General features: G+C 43.9%; 1 protein-coding gene across 1 annotated transcript in view; it reads right to left on the bottom strand.

The window, feature by feature from the left end:
- Window positions 1–25137, bottom strand: part of LOC121269589 — a 28733-nt gene extending 3596 nt beyond the window's left edge. Inside the window, exons 1-5 of the mRNA XM_041174291.1 lie at window positions 24961–25137; window positions 24180–24223; window positions 20415–20550; window positions 13971–14227; window positions 6441–6603 (exon numbers count right to left, since the gene is read on the bottom strand). Of these exons, the coding sequence (XP_041030225.1) occupies window positions 6441–6603; window positions 13971–14227; window positions 20415–20550; window positions 24180–24223; window positions 24961–25137 (777 nt within the window). The remainder of the gene's footprint in view (window positions 1–6440; window positions 6604–13970; window positions 14228–20414; window positions 20551–24179; window positions 24224–24960) is intronic.

The raw sequence follows: 25137 nt of genomic DNA, 5'->3' as shown, positions 1-25137 counted from the left end.
CCCTGCCTCTAAACCAAAAACTCTAGGTTCAAATCCTGCTCTAGGACTTGATGACAAGGAATGTAGATTTGTACCACATCCAACACAAGTTGAGTATCAACTTGTAAATCCTTCTAGTGAGAGAAGTTCCTGATCAACCATGTGATAGTAAAGAAGATAGTGGTAATGTCACTGGACTAGTAATCATGGGTTAATGCTCTGGTAACACAGCTTCAGATCCCACCCCCTCCACAGCAGCTGGTGAAATTCTATTAATGCAACTAGCTCATTCAATTTAATAACAATATCTGGAATTGAATGCTAGCTTCAGCAATGATGATCAGTTAACATTATCGTAAAAACGCACCTGCTTCACTAAAATTCTTTTAGAGCATACAAACTAAAGAGTGAGCCAGCAGGGAAGGCCAGAGTTTACAAAAATAGTGAAAAGCTCTGTGTCTGAATGCCCGGAGCAGATAAAATGCACCATTCTATAATTAAGAAATGTGAGGATAAAGTAAAAAATACTGCAGACACTGAAAACCTGAAATAAAATCAGAAAATGTTGGACCCACCCTAAAGGTCAGTCAATATCTGTGGGAAAGTCACCTGACCTGCTGAGTGTTTCTGGTATAATTCATTCTTTTGTAACTCTTCTTCAGAGTCATACGGACTCGAAACGTCTCAAAAACTCTGTTTTTCTCTCTCTACAGATGCTGCCAGACTTGCTGAGCTTTTTCAGCATTTCTTGTTTTTATTTCAGATTTTCAGCCTCCGCAGTATTTTGCTTTTATCTGACTTTCATCTAACTTGCCTTATAGAATCATACAGCACAGAAGTAGGCTATTTGGCCCATTGTGCCTGTGCTGGCTCTTTGAAAGAGCTATCCAATTAGTCCCCCTCCCCAACCTCCGCAACTGCCTGCTGCCTAGGCCTATTGATGGCCACCTTGGCCAGGCCCAGGAGCAGGCTAATGAGGAGGTCCTTCTCCCTGCCCGCTCCCCTCCGCACCGCCAAAGATCAGGAGTGTAGGGCTGAAGTGCAGCCAGAACCTGAGGAGAAGCCGCATAGCAAAGAAGTGGCTGAAACCTCCCACAATCTATATACACATGGAAAATGAGGACGCAGAAAATACAGGCGGCCTGGGGGGGTACGTGAACCATCGTAGCCTAAGGTTGTACGGGACTACTGCATGCAACTCGCTTCACGCCAGGTCCTCGATGGTGAAAGGGAAGACTCCCACATAGAGGGCCCTCCACTGGAGAGCCCCACCACCTCTGGACGGCAGGGCAGAACCTCACAGCGTGTCCAGATAATTGACCAGCGCGAGGAAGTGAAGGATGTGCAGCAACAGCCCTTACAGGAAACCCTCCGGGCCAAGTGAAAAGGTACAGAGAGAATTTCTGCAAGGCGGTTCAAATTGTGGGGCTGAGGCTCCCAAGGGAGGTTTCGGTACTTGGGGCCAATGTGAAATTCCAGGGGTCAGTTCGGATGGGAGTTCATGGCACACTCGAACTGTGTCATCACCACAGGTGCGGCTGAGGCCGAGCACCATGGTTCTGAGGCTGTGGATGACATTAGCTGCAGAGCTGGACATCGACTGATACAAGTGCTCTAGATACTTAATTAAATAATGCCCTTCACTGGTGTATCTTAACAATATAATTAACATACCATTAACATCCCCATCCCTCTGATGTAGCTCCCAGCCCACCTCTGGCTGCCCAGAGTTCCGAATCCTATCCCCTCACCCCAGCTCCTGGAGCGTAATGACCTTTAGACCATCCCATGCCACATTCACTGTGCTGCTAGGTTTCTCCCACCCTGCGTTCCATGTATACCAAGTTCCCAACTGCTTCTTCCTGGGACCACAATGTGGAGAGCTCCTACTTCCTGTTCACATGACAAGAAGCAAAATCAGGTAACCCTGTGAGGAGGAATCGACGGCTTTCAAACTCAAACCCAAGGTTCAGGAATGGAGCCAGTAAGAGCATACCTGGCCCCCTGCAGAATCGATCATAATAATATAAGAAATAGGAGCTGGAGAAGACCATACAGCCACTCAGTCTGCTCCACCATTCAGTACAATCATGATCGGTCTTCAAACTCAATTCTACTTTCTCACCTCATCCCCATATCCGTTGATTGGCTTAGAGCCCAAAGATTTGAGCCTTGAATATACTCAAATACAGAGCACCACAACTCCCTGAGTTAGAGAATTCCAAAGATTCACGGCCCTTTGAGTAAAGAAATTTCTCCTCATCTCAGTCCTAAGTGGTCGACCTCTTATCCTGCGACTGTCGCCTATGTTCTAGATTCCCCAGCCAGGGGAAACAACCTGTATGTTATAATGAATCACCTCTCATTCTTCTAAACTCCAGAGACTACGCACCCATTCTTTGCTCATATAATAACCCCCTCATCCAAGGAATGAATCTAGTGAACCTTTGCTGTACCATCCCTGAGGCAAGCCTATCCTTCCTTAGGTAGGGAGACCAAAACTGTACACAGTACTCCAGATGTGGTCCTAGCAACCCCCTGTATAATTGCAACTAGGATTCCTTGTTATTGTGCTCCAATCCCCTTGCAACAACATGCCCTTTGCCTTCCTAATTGCTTGCTGTGACTGTACATTACGTCTCTGTGTTTCATGTACAAGGACATCCAAATCCTTCTGAACACAAACATTTAATGTTTTCTCACCTTTTAAAAAATATTCTGTTTTTCTATTCATCCCACCAATGGGGCCAGCATGAGTATAGCTGGTTGATAGACAGAAATCAAAGGTTTGTACGTGATAGAAATGTTCTCAGATGCATCTATTTCAATGCAAGGAGTATTGTCGGAAAGGCAGATCAGCTTAGGGCATGGATTGACATTATTGCTATTAGTGAGACTTGGTTGCAGGAGGGGCAGGACTAGCAGCTCAATGTTCCGGGGTTCCGTTGTTTCAGACGTGATAGAGAGGGAGGGATGAAAGGGGGAGGAGTGGCATTACTAGTTAGGGAAAATGTCACAGCTGTGCGTAGACAAGACAGCCCAGAGGGCTCGTCTACAGAGGTCATATGGGTGGAGCTGGGGAACGGAAAAGGTGTGACCACACTAATAGGGTTGTATTATAGACCGCCCAATAGTCAAAGAGATTTGGAGGAGCAAATCTGTCGAGAGATAGCAGACCGATGTAAGAAACAGAAAGTTGTGATAGTAGGAGATTTTAACTTTCCACATATTGACTGGGACTCCCATACTGTAAAAGGGCTGGATGGCTTAGAATTTGTCAAATGTGTTCAGGAAAGTTTTCTAAATCAATATATAGAGGTACCAACAAGAGAGGAGGCAATACTTGATCTCCTATTAGGGAACCAGACAGATCAGGTGACATAAGTATGTGTAGGCGAACATTCTGGGTCCAGTGACCACAATGTCATTAGTTTTAAGTTAATTATGGATAAGGATAAGTCTAGTCCTCAAGTTGAGATTCTGAATTGGAGAAAGGCCAATTTTGTGGAAATGAGAAAGGATCTAGGAAGAGTGGATTGGGATAAGTTGTTTTCTGGCAAGGATGTGTTCAGTAAGTGGAAGGCATTCAAAGGCAAAATTTTGAGAGTGCAGAGTTTGCATGTTCTTGTCAGGATTAAAGGCAAAGTTAACAGGCATAGGGAACCTTGCTTTTCAAGGGATAGTGGCAATCTGGTTAAGAAGAAGAGAGAGGTGTATAGCAGGTATAGGCAACAAGGAGCAAATGAGGTATTTGTAGAGTATAGAAAATGTAAGAAAATACTAAAGAAGGAAATCAGGAAGGCAGAAAGAAGACATGAGGTTGCTTTGGCAGATAATGTGAAGGTAAACCCGAAGGGTTTCTACAAGTATATTAAGAGTAAAAGGATAGTAGGGACACAATTGGTCCCCTTGAAGATCAGAGTGGTCATCTATGTGTGGAGCCTCACGAGATGGAGGAGATCTTAAACAGTTTTTTTGCATCAGTATTTACTCAGGAAACTGGCATAGTGTATAAGGAAGGAAGGGAAACAAGCAGTAGTGTCATGGAACATATAGAGATTAAAGAGGAGGAGGTGCTTGCTGCCTTACAGCGAGTAAAGGTAGATAAATCCCCCGGGCCCGACATGATATTCCCTCGGACCTTGAGGGAGACTAGTGTAGAAATTGCAGGGGCCCTGGCAGAAATATTTAAAATGTCCTTAGCCACGGGTGAGGTGCCGGAGGATTGGAGGGTAGCTCATGTTGTTCCTTTGTTTAAAAAAGGTTCCAAAAGTAAACCAGGTAATTACAGGACAGTGAGCCTGACGTCAGTAGTAGGTAACTTATTGGAAGGTATTCTGAGAGATCGGATATACAAGTATTTGGACAGCCAAGGTCTGATTAAGGATAGTCAGCATGGCTTTGTGCGTGGTAGGTCGTGTTTAACAAACCTTGTAGAGTTTTCGAGGAGGTTACCAAGAAAGTAGATGAAGGAAAGGCTGTGGATGTTGTCTATATAGACTTTAGTAAGGCCTTTGACAAGGTCCCACATGGGAGGCTAGTTCAGAAGGTTCAGACACTTGGTATCCATGGAGAGGTTGTAAACTGGATTCGAAATTGGCTGTGTGGGAGATAACAGAGAGTGGTAGTGGATGATTGCTTCTCAGACTGGAGGCCTGTGACTAGTGGTGTGCCTCAGGGAACTGTGCTGGGACCATTGTTGTTTGTTGTCTATATCAATGATCTGGATGATAATGTGGTAAATTGGATCAGCAAGTTTGCTGATGACACTAAGATTGGACGCGTTTTGGAAAGCAAGGGAGGCTTTCAAAGCTTGCAGAGGGATCTGGACCAACTGGAAAAATGGGCCAGAAAATGGCAGATGGAATTTAATGCAGAAAAGTGTGACATGTTGCATTTTGGAAGGACAAACCAAGGTAGGACATACACAGTAAATGGTAGAGCACTGAAGAGTGCGGAGGAACAAAGGGATCTGGGAGTTCAGATACATAGTTCCCTGAAAGTGGCGTCACAGCTAGACAGGGTTGTAAAGAAAGCTTTTGGCATACTGGCCTTCATAAATCAAAATATTGAGTATAGGAGTTGGGATGTTATGGTGAGGTTGTATAAGACATTGGTGAGGCCTACTTTTGGGGTATTGTGTGTAGTTCTGGTCGCCTAATTACAGGAAGGATATCAGTAAGATTGAAAGAGTGCAGAGAAGATTTACTAGGATGTTGCTGGGTCTTAAGCAGTTGAGTTACAGGGAAAGATTAAACAGGTTAGGACTTTATTCCTTGGAACGTAGAAGAATGAGGGGAGATTTGATAGAAGTTTACAAAATTATGAGGGGTATAGACAGAGTAAATACGAGTAGGCTCTTTCCACTTAGATTAGGAGAGATAAACACAAGAGGACATGGCTTTAGGGTGAAAGGGGATAGGTTTAGGGGGGACATTAGGGGGAACTTCTTCATTCAGAGAGTGGTGAGAGTGTGGAACGAGCTACCATCTGACTTGGTAAATGCGGGTTCACTCTTAAGTTTTAAGAATACATTGGATAGATACATGGATGGGAGAGATCTGGAGGGTTATGGACTGGGTGCAGGTCAATGGGACTAGCAGAATAATATTTCGGCCAGACTAGAAGGGCCGAATGGCCTGTTTTCTGTGCTGTAGTGTTCTATGGTTCTATGGTTCTATACAGGGCTGAGGGCAGTGTGAGTAGACCTGGTCTGGTACAGGATTGAGGGGAATGCGCGTACACCTGGCCTGATACAGGATTGAGGCCAGTTTGGATATACCTGGCCTGATAGAGGACTGAGGGCAGTGTGAGTATACCTGGCCTGATAGAGGACTGAGGCTTGTGTGAGTATACCTGCCCTGGTACAAGGCTGGAGCCACTATGAGTATACCTGGCCTGGTACAGGACTGAGGGCAGTGTGAGTATACCTGGCCTGGTACAGGGCTGAGGGCAATGTGAGTATACCTGGCCTTGTACAGGACCAAAGCTGTGAGACACTTCACTGTGTGAATGTGGAAATACCCATCCTGACAGTGGCAGTGTCACTAATTCCACACTTAATTCCGCCTCAGGTTCCAGGTTAATTGGTATCCTCAGTACGTTGAGGTGCTGTTCATATTACAATCCTGTAACAAGGAGAGTCCTTGAGCTAAACCCAGGTTGTCCCTCACTTCTGTAGGTTGTTGTAATATGCCTTTAAGGGATAGCAGCATGACATAAGTAGAAGGGAAGTGTGTCATGTGATCCAGTCTCACTTTCACTTTTGCTTTTGAGCAGAGCACACACACACACACACACACACCTCTGCTGCTGGTGTCTTCAAACTTTATACCTCTGTATAAATGTTCCCATGTGCCTTATGTCAATAAATGAACCCACAATGTGTTTACCCAATCCCTTATGAGAGATTGGTGCCTTTATATCATTATAAAAACACGACCCAGGTGTCTGCTCCTCACCTTCTCGTAATTGAGGTTCATGATGATCAGGGATTTGCTATCACACGCGATGGAGTGAATCCATTCCTGGAACCTGTTGGTCCGCACCACCCAGTTATGGAGCTGATTGCAGGATAATTGGAAAGATTCATAACAACTTGCAAAGCTGGTCAATAACTGCAGCCTGAAATTTATAACAATGGGTTAGAATGCAGAGGGCTGGAGAGCTCAGTCAGAATAGAGACTGCTACATCGATTTACGAGAATGGTACCTGGACACCAATGGTTAAGCTACAAGGAAAGATTAAGCTAGGGTTGTATTCCCTGGAATCGAGAATGTAAAAGGGTGACTTGATCGACATATTAAGTATATTAAGTGGAACAGATGGGGTAGATAGAGAGAAACTATTTCCGCTGGTTGGGGGGAGTCTAGGACTGGGGGACATTGTATAAAATTAGAGGCAGGCCTTTCAGGAATGATAAATGCAAAATGCTGCAGATGCTAGAAATCTGAAACAAAAATAGGTCTGGCAGTACCCTGGAAAGAGAAACAGGGTTAATGTTTTGACTCCATATGACCTGACCTGCTCTGAAGAAGGGTCATACGGACTGGAAACATTAACTCTGTTTCTCTTTCCACAGATGCTGCTGGACCTGCTGAGTTTTTCCAGCATTTTCTGTTGTTCTTTCAGGAGTGAGACTAGGAAATACTTCTTCATGCGAGGGATAGTAGAAGTTCGAACTATCTTCTGCAAACGGCAAATGTTGCTAGATCAATGGTTAATTTTAAAACTGAGATTGATGGATTTTTGTTCACTAAAGGTATTAAGGACATGGGGCCAAGAGGGATAACTGGAGTTAGCTTGCAGTTTAGCCAATACCTCATCGAGTTTTGGATCAGGCTCAAGGAGCTTAATGGGGATGTGGGAACTGGAGGAGGCAAATAGAACTGGAGGGGTCAGTCAGAAGAGGCAGGATTGAAGCTCTCAGTCACAGTGTACAAGTCTCGAGCAGTCAGTGATCATTCACACTTTAGGAGGTGAATTGCCAGCAAAATGCTCCAGAGTTTATTTGGACCGTATCATTCTGGCTGCTCAAAATCCAAGTCTTCCCTTCCAGGTTTTAAACACTATGGAAACCATTGACATTATTAACTCCTGACATGTACACAACGGCATCATAATAATACACGATTTCAGGACAAGTCAACTTGCCAACAACTGAAGGAAGGTTCTGTATTAGTATATGAGGAAAAATCCTTGCTACGGAGCTTTATTCATCATCAACCTTTTCTCCTGCTTTACTGGGAGGAAATAGGAACGTGGTAGTGGTAGGGGACAGTATAATTAGGGGGATAGATACTGTTCTCTGCAGAAGTGAGCAAGAGGTCTGAAGGCTGTGTTGCCTGCCTGGTGCCAGGGTTAAGGACATCTCCTCAGGGCTGGAGAGGAACTTGGAGTGGGAGGGGAGGGATCCAGTTGTCATCGCCCACGTTGGTACCAACGACATTAATAGGACTCGAAAGGAGGTTCTGCTGAAAGAATTTGAACAGTTAGGAGCTGAATTAAAAAGCAGAACCTCCAAGGATTACCTGAGCCACGGGCAAACTGGCATAGGGTAAATAAAGTCAAGGAGTTAAATGCGTAGCTCAACTATTGGTGTGGGAGGAATGGGTTTCAGTTCATGGGGCACTGGCATCAGTACTGGTAGAAAGGAGCTGTTCTGGTAGGATGGGCTTCACTTGAACCATGCTGGGACCAGTGTCCTGGCGAATTGAATAAGTAGGGCTGTAGAGAGGGCTTTAGTCTAAATAGAAGGTGGGGGGGGGGGGTCGGTTGCTGCTGGGGGTTCTGGAAAGGGGATACGTAGGCATTCGACAAAGTTCCACATAGGAGATTAGTGTGTAATATTAAAGCGCATGGGATTGGGGGTAATGTATTGAGATCGATAGAAAACTGTTGGCAGACAGGAAACAAAGAGTAGGAATAAATGGGTCTTTTTCTGAATGGCAGGCAGTGACTAGTGGGGTACTGCAGGGATCGGTGCCGGGACCCCAGTTATTCACAATATATATTAATGATTTAGATGAGGGAATTAAATGTAATATCTCCAAATTTGCAAATGACAAAAAGCTGGGTGGGAGGGTGAGCTGTGAGGAGGATGCAGAGATGCTTCAGTGTGATTTGGACAAGCTGAGTGGGTGGACAAATGCATGGCAGATGCAGTATAATGTGGATAAATGTGAGGGTTTCCATTTTGGTAGCAAAAACAGGAAGGCAGATTATTATCTGAATGGCTATAAATTGAGAGGGGAATGTGCAACGAGACCTGGGTGTCCTCGTACATCAGTCGCTGAAGGTAAGCATGCAGGTGCAGCAGGCGGTAAAGAAGGCAAATGGTATTTTGGCCTTCATAGCCAAAGGATAGTACAGGAACAGGGATGTCTTGCTGCAATTGTACAGGGCCTTGGTGAGACCAGACCCGAATATTGTGTGCAGTTTTGGTCTCCTTATCTGAGGAAGGATGTACTTGCTATAGAGGGAGTGCAGCGAAGGTTTACCAAACTGAGATGTCGGGACTGACATATGAGGAAAGATTGAGTTGATTAGGGTTATATTCGTTGGAGTTCAGAAGAATGAGGGGGATCTCATAGAAACCTATAAAATTCTAACAGGACTAGACAGGGTAGATGCAGGAAGGATGTTCCTGATGGTGGGGCAGTCCAGAACCAGGGGTCACGATCTGAGGATAAGGGGTAGACCACTTAGGACTGAGATGAGGAGAAATTTCTTCACCCAGAGAGTGGTGAGCCTGTGGAATTCGTTACCACAGAAAGTAGTTGAGACCAAAACATTGTCTGTTTTCAAGAAGGAGTTAGATATAGTTCTTGGGGCAAAAGGGGTCAAAGGGTATGGGGAGAAAGCAGGAACAGGCTATTGAGTTGGATGATCAGCCATGATCATAAGGATTGGTGGAGCAGGCTCGAAGGGCCAAATGGCCTACTCCTGTCCTAGTTTCTATGTTTCTAAAAGGATATGGCAGCATTGCAGGGCAGCTATTTAGGTAATGATACCCAGAGTGTGACAGGAAGGGACAGAGTGTACAAACGTAAAAAAACAGCAGCAAATAGGGTCAAAGGGGGAAAAAATGAAAGGGAGCAAAATTAATGGCCCTTTACTTAAATGCACATAATATTCAGAACAAAATAAATGAATTAACGGTGCAAATAGAGGTTATTGGGTATAATCTGTTAGCCATTACGGAGACCTGGTTACAAGGAGATCAAAGCTGGGAACTAAATATTCAGGGGTATGTGACTTTTTGAAAAGACAAACAAGAAGGAAAGGGTGGTGGGGTAGCTTTGTTAGTACAAGATGGAATAAGTACAATAGCAAGAAAGGATCTTGGATTGGAAGATGTAGAATCATATGGGTGGAGGTAAGAAATAACAAGGGGAAGAATACACTGCTGGAAGTAGTCCATAGGCTCCCTGACAGTAGCTATACTGTAGGACAGAGAATAATCACGAGATAATGAGGGCATGTAAAAAAGACAGTACATTAATCAGGGGTGACTTTAATCTTCATGTAGATTGGGGAAAATCAAATTGGCAGAGGTAGACATGAGCAAGAATTCATAAAATGTATTCAGGAGAGTTTCGTAGAACAATATGTTGTGAATCCAACCAGGGATCAGGCTATTTTGGATCTGGTAATGTGTAATGAGGCAGATTTAATAAATGATCTCAGAGTAAAGGGTCCCTAGGAAAAATGACCATAATATGGTAGAATTTAGCATTCAGTTTGAGAGGGAGAAACTTGGGTTGGAAACAACTGTGCTAAACTTAAATAATGGTAATTACAAAGGAATGAGGGTAGAGTTGGCTGGAGTGGACTAGAAAACAGTTTAGCAGAAAAGACGGTTGATGAACAAAGGCAGACATTTAAGAAAATAGTTCATGACTCTCAACAAAGATATATCCCAGTGAGGAAGAAGGATTCAAGGAAGGGGATAAGCCAACCATGGTTAACCAAGGAAGTTAAGGACAAATCATTAGAAAAAGCATACAACGTGGCAAAGATTAGTGGTAAGACAGAGGATTGGTAAAGTTTTAAAAACCAACAAAAGATGGCCAAAAAAAAAGGGAGAAAATAAATTTTGAGGGTAAACTAGCAAGTAATATAAAAATGGACAGTAAGAGCTTCTTTAAATATATAAAAAGGAAGAGAGGGGCCAAAGTGAAAATAAGCCCCTGAGAGAATGACGCTGGGGAAATAATAATGGGGAACTAGGAAATGGTAGAGGAGTTGAATAAATGCTTTGCTTCAGATTTCATGGTAGAAGACACTAATAGCATTCCAAAAATACTAAATAATCAAGGGGCAAAAGGCGGGGGAAGGAAATAAATACAATAACTATCACTAGAGAAAAAGTACTTGGGAAACTAATGGGGCTAAAGGCTGATAAGTCCCCTGGCCCTGATGGGTTACATCCCAGGATATTAAAGGAAGTAGCTACACAAGTAGTGGATGCACTGGTAGCAATCTTCCTTAGACCCTGGAAAAGCCCCAGAGAATTGAAGAACAGCCAATGTAACACCCTTATTCAAAAAGGGAGACAAAAAACAGGTAACTATGGGCTAGTTAGCTTAATACCTGTCATTGGGAAAATGTTAGAGTCTATTATAAAGGATGTAATAGAGAGTATCTAGAAATGCATTATCCAATCAAGCAGAATCAGCATGGCTTCATGAAGGGGAAATTTGCCCAACAAATTTATTAGAACTCTTTGAGGAGGTAACAAGCAGTATAGATAAAGGGGAACCAGTAGATGTAATATATTTGGATTTCCAAAAGGTGTTCAATAAGGTACTGCACATAAGATTATTTAATAAGATAAGAACCCATTGTGTTGGGGGTAGTATATTAGCATGGATAGAGGATTGGCTAACTAATAGAAGACAGAGAGTTGGGATAAGAGGGGCATTTTTGGGATGGAAATCTGTAACTAGCGGAGTGCCATAGGGATCTGTACTGGGGCAACAATTATTTACAATATATATTAATAACTTTGATGAGGGAAGTGAATGCACTATCACCAAGTTTGTGGATGACACAAAAATAAGTGGGAAGGCAAGTGGTGAGGATGACACAAAGGGTCAACAGAGGGATATAGACAGGATAAGTGAGTGGGCAAAAACTTGGCAGATGGAATATAATGTGGGAAAGTGTGAGGCTATGCACTTTGGCAGGAAGTATAGAGGAGCTGAATATTATTTAAATGAAGAAAGACTTTAGAAAGCTGCAGCACAGAGGGAGTTGGGGGTCCTCGTGCATGAATCCCAAAAAGCCGATATACAAGTTCAGCAGGTAATAGGGAAGGCAAATAGAATGTTGGCCTTTATTTCAAAGGGAATGGAGTATAAAAATAGGGAAGTCTTGCTAAAATTATACAAGGCACTAGTTAGGCTACACCTAGAATACTGTGAACAGTTTTCGTCTCCTTATCTAAGGAAAGACATATTGACATTAGAGAAGGTTCACTAGGTTGATGCCAGGTATGGAGGGATTTTCTTAGGAGGAGAGATTGAGTAGGTTGGGCCTGTACTCATTGAAGTTTATAAGAATGAGAGGTGACCTTATTGAAACATATGAAATTCTTAGGGGGCTTAACAGAGTAGATGCTAAGAGGTTGTTTCCCCTTGGGAGAGGGTTTAGAACCAGAGTACATAATCTCAGAGTAAGGGGGCGCCCATTTAAAACAGAGATGAGGAGGACTTTCTTCTCTCAGAGGGTAGTCAACCTGTGGAATTCTTTACCACAGAGAGCTGTAGCAGCTGGGTCATTACGTATATTCAAGGCTGAGATAGACAGAGTTTTAATCAGTAAGAAATCAAGGGTTATGGGGAAAAGGCAGGAAAGTGGAGTTGAGGATTACTGGATTAGCCATGATCTCATTGAATGGCAGAGCAGACTCGAAGGACCGAATGGCCTACTTCTAAGTCTTATGGTCTTATGATGTACTGGTAATCCTTCAGCCTCGCTCTCACCCAACTTTGCACTTCTGAATCTGAACCACAGAAGGCCTTGTTTACACTATGGGCTGGAATCTGCAGCCCAGGTCATGAGTCCTCCGCTATATGGCACCTTCAGAGAGATCATTCTGCAATCACTGACCTCACTGTTCACATGTGCCCTGAAGATTGACCAGGACTTACAATGGTGAGCTATATCAGGAGCGATATATGAACCCTGCACACTTCTACACTGCCCAAGGGTCACTGTGAGATGGAGGCTGCTGGCACTGTAGATTAGATTGAGGTAAATGCCATCATTACTCAAGGTGTCATCTGCTGCTGAAACCTTCATCCATGCATTTGTTACCTCTAGGCTCAACTATTCCAATGCACTCCTCCGACATTGTACCCTCCATAAACTGGAGGTCATCCAAAATTGTTGCCTGTGTCTTAAATTGCATCAAGACCAGTTTCCCTATCGTCCTGTGCTCGCTGACCCACATTGGCTCCCAGTCAAGGAATATCTTGATTTTAAAATTCTGAGTCTTGTTTTCACATCCCTCCATGGCCTTGTCCCTCCCTATCTCTGTAAGTTCTTCCCATAAGCCTCTGAGATATCTGCGCTCCTCAAATTCTGGCCTCAGTGCATCCCTAATCAGAATTTCTCCACCTTCGGTTGCCTAGGCCCCAAGCGCTGGAATATCAATCCTAAAGCTCTCCACCTCTCTACCTCGCTTTCCTCCTGTAAGATTCTCTTTAAAACTGATCTCTTTAACCAAGCTTTTGGTGACCTGACCTAATATCTTCTTACGTGGTTCCATGCCATATTTAGTTTTATTATGCTCCTGTGAAGCACCTTGGGACATTTCATTATGTTACAGGCGCTATTTAAATATAAGTTACTGTTGCTACAATTTCTAAGGACGTTTCAGGTAAAGTCAAAAGGTCTGGGGACAAGGCGAACTAGAATGGGCCACGCTTGTCACAGAGGTCACCCCAGTGCCAGATCTCAGGCCCTGGATGCTGAACAAAGCCAAAAAAAATTAGTCACAAACATTCCAGCACCCTGAACCAAAGCTAGAGACAGTGGACAGAGGGGATGACCCAGAGATTGCCCTTCCCCCTCCCCCAGCCCCATTGCACTCAATTAAACAAGGGTTTTGACTGTTCTTCAATGACATCAGAATAGAATGTCTTTTCCGGCTAAGAAAAGTGTCTTTCTCAGTGAGATGGACAGAATTTACATTTATATAAACATCTTTCACAATCACAGAGCACCCCAAGGTACTTGACAGCCAAATGAAACACTTTGAAAGTTTAGTCACTGTTGTAATGCAGAAAATGCAGCAGCCACTTTGCAGACAGCACGATCCCACATACAGCAATAAGATGAATGTTTGATATGGCTTTTAGGTGTTGACTGAAGGATAAACACGACAGCAAAATGTAAATTGGTTTTTGGGGCAGAGAATAATGAGGATATTTTCTTCAATAGGCATTGCCAGGGCTGGAGAGTAATCCATACATATACTCACCGTTCCTCGGTGTATACTTTCATTGACTGAAGCTTGCTGCTCAGGAGCTGAATCCTCTGTCTGTCACTGGCTGTTATCATGTGCCCCATCTTGGTGTTATTCTGCTGTGTGTTGCCTCCTGGTGAAAACGGAAGGTCCTTGGTGCCCCTGGTTAATTCATGGTTTCGAGGGCTCTCCGAATCTGTCTCGGCTGGAGTACACCGAGCCCCAAGACTCTGCAGCACGTCATCCGCTCGACGGATCTCTTGGTGCAGCTTCTGAAAATAAAAATGACGACAAGGGCTTGATTTCTCATCCTCTGCCATCCCTTCATCAGGCATCGCGCTACAGAAATGTTCAAGCATGCCGATCAATAATGGTTACATAGGAACAGGGATAGGCCTCGAGCCTGCCCTCCCATTCACCGCAATCATGGCTGATCCGTATCGTAACCCTATTTATCCACCTTAGCTCCATTTCCTTTGATACCGTTACCCAATAAAAAAATCTATTGATCCCCAGTGTCTACAAGCCTTGTGGAGAGAATTCCTGATGAGATAGTAATCCTTGTGTGAAGAAGGATTTCCTGATTTCACATCTGGATGATCCAACTTTAATTTTGTTACATCCTCTTGTTTTGAATTCCCTGACCAGAAGAAACTGTTTCCTTACATCTACCCTATTGAATTCTTTTGGCATTTTAAAAATCTCCATCAGATCACCCCTTATACTCGAAGAAATCCAGTCCCACATGATGAATCTCCCACCAGCCTGACCATGCGAGATACTGAGGCCTCTGAGGGATCGAAAGGTAGTCAGAGGACAGTCAACTCGCCTGGATTCGTGTGCAATGTGGTCCCTGCACCAGGTTTCCAGCTAGTTCTCTCTGCCAGATAAGGAAATTGACAGGAAAAATAGGAAACCAAAGAAAGCCTGAAAAATAATTTACTTACATTACTCAAACCTCACAAGATCATAATTGGATAGTGGCATCTGTGAGGGATCCATGGGGAAAGTGATGAGTAGTCCTTTAAATCAGCTGAGAACCCAGGACTGCCCTAGGCCCACTGACCAGGACCAGGCTCAGTAACCAGGACCAGGCCCAAACCCACTGACCAGGACCAGGACCAGGTCCACTGACCAGGACCAGGTTCACTGACCAGGACCAAGCTCACTGACCAAGACCAGGCCCAAACCCACTGACCAGGACCAGGCCCGCAGCAGGCCCAGAGTCATTGAGCAAGCTTTGAATATTGATTTTGCCATCAATAGAGTATTGCATTCTGCTTTTAGTCAAAATTACATTTGATGAAAGAACAAGCAATTATTTATATAACCTGATTCATGACCTCAGGGTATTCCATGCCTTTTACAGCCAATGAACTACTTCTTATCGTGCTGTTTGTAGAAAACATGGTAGCCAATTTGTGCACAGTAATGCCCCACAAACAGCAATGAAATGACTGTTTAGAGAAATGCTTTTGTGTATGGCTGTCTTTTGTATACTGTGGCTTGCCATAGTCATGTGACCTCTGAAGTCATCTTGGGTAAAACAAAAGTTTGAGGCAGAAGTTTTACACACCACATGGAACATGATGTCAGGAGTGTGCAGCTGAAATTGAGTGGATTTTGATAGCTGTAAGAGAGCCAGCACCTGTAAGCAGCAGAGAATAAATTAAACTTCAGTCTGCAATTTTGTACAGGAATTTGACTGCTGGGTGAGTCAATGTGGCTTTGAATATTCCAGTACTGGCTCCTATGGAGATGAGGGGAGGTTTGAAAGTGAATTGGAAATTCTTCCAGTCTCAATGGCAGAACTGAGTTTGCCACAGAGTTAAACAAGAAACCTGAGCGAATAAGTGAGGCAACTGTACCCTAAACCTCACTGAGGAGTGGGAGAGCCAGTCTTGTGAAATTTGGAAGTCTTGAAGACTCACTTTGATCCCTCCGTGAATGTTATTTATAAACACTAAATGTTCAACAACAGAGCTCAGGAAGAGGGGGAGAATATTGATCAATATGTGACTGCGCTGAGACGTCTAGCTGAATCTTGTGAGTTTGGGAAACTGAAGGATGATCTCAGCAGAAATAGCATCGTAGTCATTTGGTTGTACAGAACTTGACTATTGCTGAAAGAAGAGACGTCTAAGCTTTTTGTCTTGCACCCATCAGGACACTTGCAAGAACACCAATGTAAGGAGGGGGGGAAACACAATTTATACTGTATGTGAAGAGAGTGCTGATTGGTTGGCAGGTGACATTGCCATGAAGAATGCACCATTCTGATGGTGACTGACAGTTAATTGCCAAGTATTGTTTGAAATTTAAACCAGGCAGCTTGATCCCGATTAGTTGAGGCATTGCCCTGAGGAATGAGTCAGCAATTGGCTGTCATTTATTTTGTTTAGCTGAAACAGGCGCAATGTGTGTACATGTTCTTCCTGTCTGCAAAGAACAGGGCCCTGCGTATTAATATATGCAGCTTCACGTATATGCAAATGCGCCACGTTACGAACCTGACTGGAAATCTTAAGTTGGTTGTCAGTGTAATTCGTAGCACATTGAAAATTATGTAGCAAATGTTGTCCAATCGCGGAATCACATCTAACGTTGGACACAGTGTTTTGAGTTTTGCAAGCACGAGATGCTAAAACTCAAAACACAGTTATGACCCAAAGGTAAAGTTGAAACAATGTGATGGAACGATGCTCATCCCAAGAGGACAAACTAAGATGAGAGCCCAATGTGAAGAAAGAAGATCTACTGTTCCAAATAGTAGACACAAAGCAAAATCCCCTCATCTCAGTGAAACAAGTCAAAAACTTGGACTGGTAACCCTGAAGAGGTTTGCAGTGTTTTGCATGGCACAAAGCCATTGACTGCTGAACAGATCCTGACAAATTACAAAGATGTTTTCACAGGTCTTGGGTGTCTTCCTGGTGAATATTATCTAGTAGATGAGAGTGTGAGACCCACTCAGCATCTTCCGAGGAGAGTTCCAGCTGCCCTCAAATCCAGCATAAAGACAAGATAGAGGAGATTGAAAAGATGGGAGTAATCAAAAAAGTGACACTTCCGACAGAGTGAATTAGCAGAATGGTAGCAGTGAAAAACCTGGATAGCTGAGAGTATGTAAAGATTCAAAGGACCTCAATAAAGCTTTGGAGCGATCTCACTGCCCCTTTCCAACCACTGAAGAAATTTTGCCACAACTTGCCAAGGCAAATGTCTTTACCACCCTAGATATGAAGGATAGATACTGGCAAGTGAAGGTGCATGAAAGCAGCAGTTTTATGACTAGGTTCTGGATACTATTTGGGAGATACAGACGGTTGCACATGCCGCTTGGCATTTCTACTGCTCTGGAAGAGCAAACAGCATGTGTTAGTCAATGATTTTCCAGGAGTTGAAGTGAATGTGGATGATCGATTAGTCTATGGATGGGAGATACGACAGAAGAAGCCATTGTGGACCATGCTCGGAATCTAGTGAGACTGCTGGTGAGAGCTGAAGCTGAGCAAGAAAAAACTGCGCCTGAAGGTGACTGAAGTCAAGCACTTAGGTCATGTACTGACAGCAAAAGAACTTCGCCCTGATAAGGTGCGAGCTGCAGCAGAGGAGCAGCAACAACAAATGTGAAGATGGTGTGACGATTTGTTAGATTTGTGAACTACCAGCAAAGCTTTTGCTCAATTTGTCATCGGAGTGTGAACCTCGACATAAGCTCACTGCAAATGATGTTCAGTGATATTGGGGCACAGAATAAGAAGCAGCTTTCACTCACATCAAAGAACTAGTGATAACAATGCCAGTAATACTATGAAATCAACATCTGTAGTGTGATGCCAGTGAGACAGGACTTGAAGCAACCCTTATGCAGCAAGGACAACCAGTTGTGTTTGCATCTAGAGCATTAACGCAAACTGAACAGATTGAGAATGAGTTCCTTGTTATTGTCCTTTGTTTGTGAGCATTTTAAGCAGTACCTGTTTGGTAGAGAGAAAGAGGTTTAGAATCTGACCACAAGCCACTTCAAAGCGTCTTTCTCAAACCTATCTGTTCCAAAGCATCTGCAAAGGATGTTACTTTTTTTGCACGGATATCATTTGAAAGTGAAGTACAAACAAGGAAGTAGATGTACACCACTGACATCCTGTTGAGAGCTACACTCCCTTTGATGAAAGTTGATGAGTACCGACTGTGAAATCTTCTAGATTCAATGAGAAGCAACAGCAAGATAAGCTCTGGAAGTCATCAACCCAGCGGAGACAGTGAATCTGACAGACAAGCGTCTTGTTCAGATCAAGCAAACTGCCCAATGAGATGTATCTCTCCAAGTGCTGCAGGAAGTAGTGATGAAAGGAGGGCCTGATACCATCAAAGTTACACCTGTTGCTATACAAAGGAACTTCAGTCATCATCCCTAAGGAGATGTGGAAAGAGATACTGAAGTGAATCCATGCAAGTCATCAAGGAATTGAGTCTAATATGTGGAAGGCAAGAGAAGTGCTCTACTGGCTAAACATGAGCAATGAGATTAAGGACCACATCAGCCAATGTAGTGCTTTAGTGAGCATCACGCTAAGCAAGCTAAAGAGCCACTTGCTCATGACATCCCGGAACAGACTAGAAAGAACTACAGTTTTAGTTCATGCATGAGGATTTTCTTTATAGACCAGGGGCCCTCAGCTCCTGACCTTATTATAGCCTTGGTCCAAAAGAGCTGAACTCAGGAGGTGAGAGTGATTGCCCTTGACATCAAGGCCGAGTGTGCATCAAGGATCCTAGCAAAACTGGAGTCAAAGGGAATCAGGGGGAAAACTCTCCACTGGCAGCAGTCATACCTACCACAAAGGAAGATCATTGTGGTTGTTGGAGGCCAATTATCTCACTCCCAGGGAATCACTGCAGGAGTTCCTCAGGGTAGTGTCCTAGGCCCAACTATCTTCAGCTGCTTCATCAATGACCTCCTTCCATAAGATCTGAAGTGGGGATGTTTGCTGATGATTGCACAATGTTCAGCACCATTCATGACTCCTCAGATACTGAAGAAGTCCATGTCCATATGAAGCAAGACCTAGACAATATCCAGACTTGGGCTGACAAGTAGCAAGTAACACAAGTATCATGCAGTGACCATCTCCAACAAGAGAGAATCTAACCACCTCCATGTGATGTTCAATGGCATTACCATCACTGAATCCCGGGCTATCAGTATCCTGGAGGTTACCATTGACCAAAAACTGAACCATGCATATAAATACTGTGGCTACAAGAGCGGGTCAGAGGCTAGGAATCCTGCAGCAAGCAACTCACCTCCTGACTCCCCAAAGCTTGTCCACCATTTACAAGGCACAAGTCAGGAGTTTGATGGAATACTCCCCATTTGCCTGGATGGATGCAGCTCCCATAACACTCAAGGAGCTTGACACTATCCAGGACAAGCAGCCCACTTGATTGGCACCCCATCCACCACCTTCAACATTTACTCCCTCCACCATCTATACACACTGGCAGCAGTGTGTGCCATCTACAAGATGCACTGCAGCAACTCACCAAGTCTCCTTCAACAGCACCCTCCAAACCCATGACTTCTACCACCAAGAAGGACAAGGGCAGCAGATAGATGGGAACTCCATCACCTGGAAGTTCCCCTCCAAGTCATTCACCATCCTGACTTGGAAATATATCACCATTCCTTCACTGTCACTGGGTCAAATTCCTGGAACTCCTTTCCTATCAGCACAGTGGATGTACCTACACCACATGAAATGCAGAGGTGCAAGAAGGCAGCTCACCACCACCTTCTCAAAGGCAATTAGGGATGGGCCATAAACGTTGGCCTAGCCAGTAACGCCCACATCCTGTGAAAGAATTTAAAAAGGACCATGTATGAGGGTAACTTGCAACTGCAAATGATAGTGCATGCAATGCGTTTTGCCTTTTTATGAAAAGGGGATGTTTGGAGAAAAACATGATTGCTTTTTGTGTACTGTGGTTTGCCATGGTCATGTGGCTTCTGAGATCACCTTGGTTAAAAAAAAGGTTTGGGGCAGAAGCCATATTTACATGCCACAATGGTCAGACAATGGAACAATGATCAGACAATTTGTTTTGGTGATGTCAGCTGAGGGATAAATATTGACCAGGGCATCAGGGATAACTCCCCTGCTCTTCTTCGAAGTAGCATCATGGGATCTTTTACATCTACCCTAAGAGGGTAGCTGAAGCCTCAGTGTATACATCTCATCCAATGGACATAACCTCCAGCAGCTAGTGTAGCACTCCCTCAGTACTGCACTGAAGTGTCAGCCTAGATTTTGTACTCAAGTCTCTGGAGTGAGAGGCAAGAGTTTCACAAGGGGACAGAGAGTCAATCAGCAGCTACCAGAGATTAAGCTCACCCTAAACCTCAACAAATGGGTTTTGGGCCTCAGGGGAATGTAAAGGGAAACAAATTCTCACCACAAATATCTTTCTGTATTTGGGATTGTGACTCTGATCACTGTTGTCCGTGCACAGATCCAACTCCAGCTGCATCACCCTCTCTGCCACTGAGGAAAGTGTTTGGAGGGAAGATTCCTTCTTTTCATCAGAGTAACTAGGAAACAGAAGGTAAATCAGCAAAGCAACTACCTGTGTACAAAACCAGTTACAAAGAAATGTAACATCAATTCAAGGTCAAATATCCCATCAGTAGTGTTCAATTTTTTTTGTGTTTGATAATATGAGCCTGGTAGCTAATCTGTGCTCACTGTATTTGATTGGTTAAACTGGGCTTAAACAGACACCACAGAAGCTACTAGAAGCTAGAGCTGGGATAAGCATGGTGCAGACGTTTTGTGATACGAACATACATATGAACATATGAATTAGATGGAGTAGACTGTTCAGCCCCTCGAGTCTGCTCCACCATTCAGTAAGATCATGGCTGATCTGATTGTGGCCTCAACTCCACATTCCGTCTGCCCCTGATAACCTTTGACTCTCTTGTTAATCAGGAATCTATCTACCTCTGCCTTAAAAGTATTTATTGACCCTTCCACCACTGCCCTGGGAAAAAGAGTTCCAAAGCTAACTGTGATTGCAGAGATCAATCTGGAATTATAAAGCTAGCCTTAGTAATGGTGACCATGAAGCTATGATTAATTGTTGTAAAAACCCATCTGGTTCACTAATATCCTTTAGGGGAAGGAAACCTGCCGTCTTTACCTGGTCTGGCCCACATGGGACTCCAGACCTAGAGCAATGTGGTTGACTTTTACCTGCCCCTGAAATGGCTGAGCAAACCACTCAGTTCGAGGGCAATTAGGGATGGGCAGCAAATGCTGACATTGTCAGCAACGCCCACATCCCATGCAAGAACTTCTTAAAAATTAAAATTCTTGTAAATTTAGAAACTTGTGTCATCTCTGTATTGCTCTCAGGTATAAAAAATGTACAACACCACCTCCACTCCTTTTTTTATTCATTCACAGGATGTGGGCTTTGCTGGCTGGGCCAGTATTTATTGACCATCCCTAATTGCTCTTGAGAAGGTGATGGTGAGCTGCCTTCTTCAACCGCTGCAGTCCATGTGCTGTTAGGGAGGAAGTTCCAGGATTTTGACCCAGCGACAGTGAAGGAATGGCAATATATTTCCAAGTCAGGATAATGAATGGCTTGGAGGGGAACTTCCAGGTGGTGGTGTTCCCATGTGTCTGCTGCCCTTGTCCTTCTAGATGGTAGAGGTCATGGTTTTAGTGAGGCTAAGGAGGGATTGGTGAGTTCCTGCAATGCATCTTGTAGATGGTACACACTGCTGCCACATTACACCAGTGGTGGAGGGAGTGAATGTTTGTGGATGTGGTGCCAATCAAACAGCTGCTTTGTCCTGGATGGTATTTTTGACTTTTTGAGTGTTGTTGGAGCTGTACTCATCTAGGCAAGTGGAGAGTATTCCATCACTCTCCTGACTTCTGGCTTGTAGATGGTGGACAGGCTTTGGGAAGGCAGGAGGTGAGTTACTTATCACAGCATTCCTAGCCTCCTGACCTGCTCATGTAGCCACAGTATTTATATAGCCAGTCCAGTTCAGTTTCTGGTCAATGGTAATCCCAAGGATGTTGATATTGGGGGATTCAGTGACAGTAATGCCATTGAACGTCAAGGGGCGATGGTTAGAGTCTCTCTTGTTGGAGATGGTCATTGCCTGGCAATTGTGTGATGCAAATGTTACTTGTCACTTGTCAGCCCAAGCCTGGATATTGTCCAGGTCTTGCTGCATTTGGATGTGGATTGCATCAGTATCTGAGGAGTCACGAATGGTGCTGAACGTTGTGCAATCATCAGCGAGTCATAGTTTTCAGCCCACATCACAATCAAGGCTTGTGCTGATCAAGCTGTACTCCTGTTTTCCTGTAATACTCGAGAATAACTTCCTATCAGTGTCTAATGTTGACTGTGATTAGGTAGAACTCGTGAATCACAATCAGGCTATGAGTGAAAATATTTATAATAGATCCAGACTGGATACAATCGATTCTGTTTCTTTTTGACCTTCTGTCATTGGCTTTCAAACTGAAAAATGAAAACAATGTGAAGGATTCTTCCTCAGCATTTCCCAAACCCACGTCCTCCGGTACCTAGAAGGACAAGGGCAGCAAGCACATGGGAACACCACCAGCGGCTAGTTCCCCTCTGAGTCACACACCATCCTGGCGTGGAAGTGTGTCTCTGTCCCCTCACTGTTACTGGGTCAAAATCCATCCCTAAACAGAAACACCTTCATCACAGTGACTGGAGCAGTTCAAAAAGACATCTGTAAGAGCAATTAGTAATGGGCAATAAATGCTGGCTTTACCAGTGATGCCCACATCCCATCAATGCTTTTTTAAAGTATATTTCCAGTATTCTTATAGCTCAATTATTTCAACTTAATTTTGTCACATCACCTTTCTCATGTGCTGAAGGAGCTATCTCCGTACTGAGAGATGGATTTGCCAAAGACCCTTTTGCATCTTTTTCAAATGGCTATTTGTGTGTGATCTTTAACAGTAAGTGGCAATAGTATATTCGACTGTGGGAGGCATCATAGTCCAGCAATATTCTCCCTTCACCTGATATCCACATGTGCATGATGAGGTTGCAACAGAGAAGCCAGTCAACTTTCTCCCATCCCTAACCTACACCAACCAACAGTAACATCTTACACAATGTTCTACTTGTACTGATTCTGAACAGTCCAAGGACTGACCCTGAGATCATGCAGTTACCCTTTAGGACATGTCCGCAGTTGAATAGCTCCCACATTTGAGCTACCCTCTGTACCCGTAGCCTCCACTCCCTTCCCTTAATATCCAACAACAACAAATTGGAGAAATCTAAATGCTGCCGTGTGACAGTGTATCGGCCTTAGACTGGATTTCTGAATGAACGATTACACAGACTGTTCAGGAGCATTTTGTTAGCCACTCTGCTAATAACAGCAAATAACTGAAATCTTAATGCAAATCTGAAATTTATTATAATCTTGGAAATATTCAGCACCATAGGAGGCCATTCATCCCATCGTGCTGGACTAGCTCTCTGAAAGAGCTATCCAATTAGTCTCATTCCCTCCTGTTTTGTTCATAGCCCTGCAATTTTTTATTCATTTTAAAGGTTTATCCAAATAACTTTCAAAGCTTACAACTGAATTTACTTCCAAGGCCCTCTCGGACATGGCATTCCAGCTCATAACAATCGCGAAAAAATTCTCCTCGTCACCATTCCAGCTTTTCTGTCAGTTATCGTCAATCTGTCCTCTCCGGTTACTGACCCATCTGCTAACGGAAACAAATTATCCTTATTTATTCCTACCAAAAGTCTTCATAACTTTGAATGCCTCTATTAAATCTCTTCTTAGCTTTATTTAACCAGGACCAACCCCAGCTTCTCCAGTCCCTCCACATAACAAAAGCTGTTCTGCCTTTGGTGAGATCTGATTCTGTTTAAACAATAACTTACATTCTTGTATTGCCATTAATGTGGGGAGAAAGAAACACCCAAGGACACGTCACAGGGCTGAGATTGGACAAAAATGAACTGTGAGCCAAAGAAAGGAAGATGAGGAAGGGTGTGCAAAACTTTGGTCAAACCCTGATTTCAGGTGGAGATACTATGCAGGTGAGTCAGCACCTGGGGCAAAGAGATTTCACTGATCTCAGTTACTGTTTCAATCAGTGATGTTAGCACAGCTTCAATACTTACAGCCGCGCTCCTGTCATCCCATCATCGCCCTCCGATGTACGTTTCTGGTAACAAAATAAACACAGTTCCTTTTGAGACAAATATTTCCCATAGATACAGCATCACCGCCTCCTCATTCCCATCACCCCCTCTCCTTCCACCCCCTCCCCCAACCACCCACCACTCCATCCATGACCAGTTTCCTTTACTCCCTCCTCTTTTGAAGGCAGTTACCCTCCCTGGAGAGAAGCAGTTCCAGAGGAGCCAAAATTTCATCCAAATGTGACCGTACGCTCGTGATCCTGACAGTGACGGCCAGGCAATTTGACCATGAAGGCAGCACAGCTGAGTCCAATCCTGTCCTTGCCCTAAGTCCTTATGCACGTTTTTGCCTGATAGGGGTCGGGGCTGATTTTTTTCCCAACTCACCCCCGTGAAGAGAGTGTGACAATTTGTAAAAAAAACTCCTTACGAAATCAGCTTCAGAATATCCAATGGCACAAGATGAGTGAGGAATAAACCCGACACGTTCCTGATTCTGTGACTCCATTCCCACACTATCTTGATTGATTCTTAACTGACCTCTGAAGGCCAGTCAGTCAGACAGGCGGGGGATGGGTGATAAATACTGGCTGTGCTAGAGTCATCCACAACTAAGAATGAACTTTTTAAAAATGGATGTCAGTATCTTCACAGTCATTTGGACTGGGGGGAGGAGCGGAGAATGGGATATGGGGAACAGGGACAATTAGTAATAAAGAACTTAAGACTCATTTATCTTTAACATAGAATTTGGCTTTACCTTATACTGAATCCCCACCTCGAAGAGCGAGCGGAATGGACTGAAACTCTCAAGGACATCGAAGTAGGTTAGGAGACTGAGAACAGTCAGCAGACTAAACAGAATGGCAGACTTGCAGAAGTCAAAAACAGTTCCAAACAAGCCTTCCTGGGACACCAAATACTCCAACAGATCCAT

The sequence above is a fragment of the Carcharodon carcharias genome, chromosome 25, assembly GCF_017639515.1.
Source record: "Carcharodon carcharias isolate sCarCar2 chromosome 25, sCarCar2.pri, whole genome shotgun sequence".
NCBI lineage: Eukaryota > Metazoa > Chordata > Chondrichthyes > Lamniformes > Lamnidae > Carcharodon > Carcharodon carcharias.
Note: the sequence above shows the minus strand (reverse complement) of the source record. Positions and strands in the feature narration are given on the sequence as shown.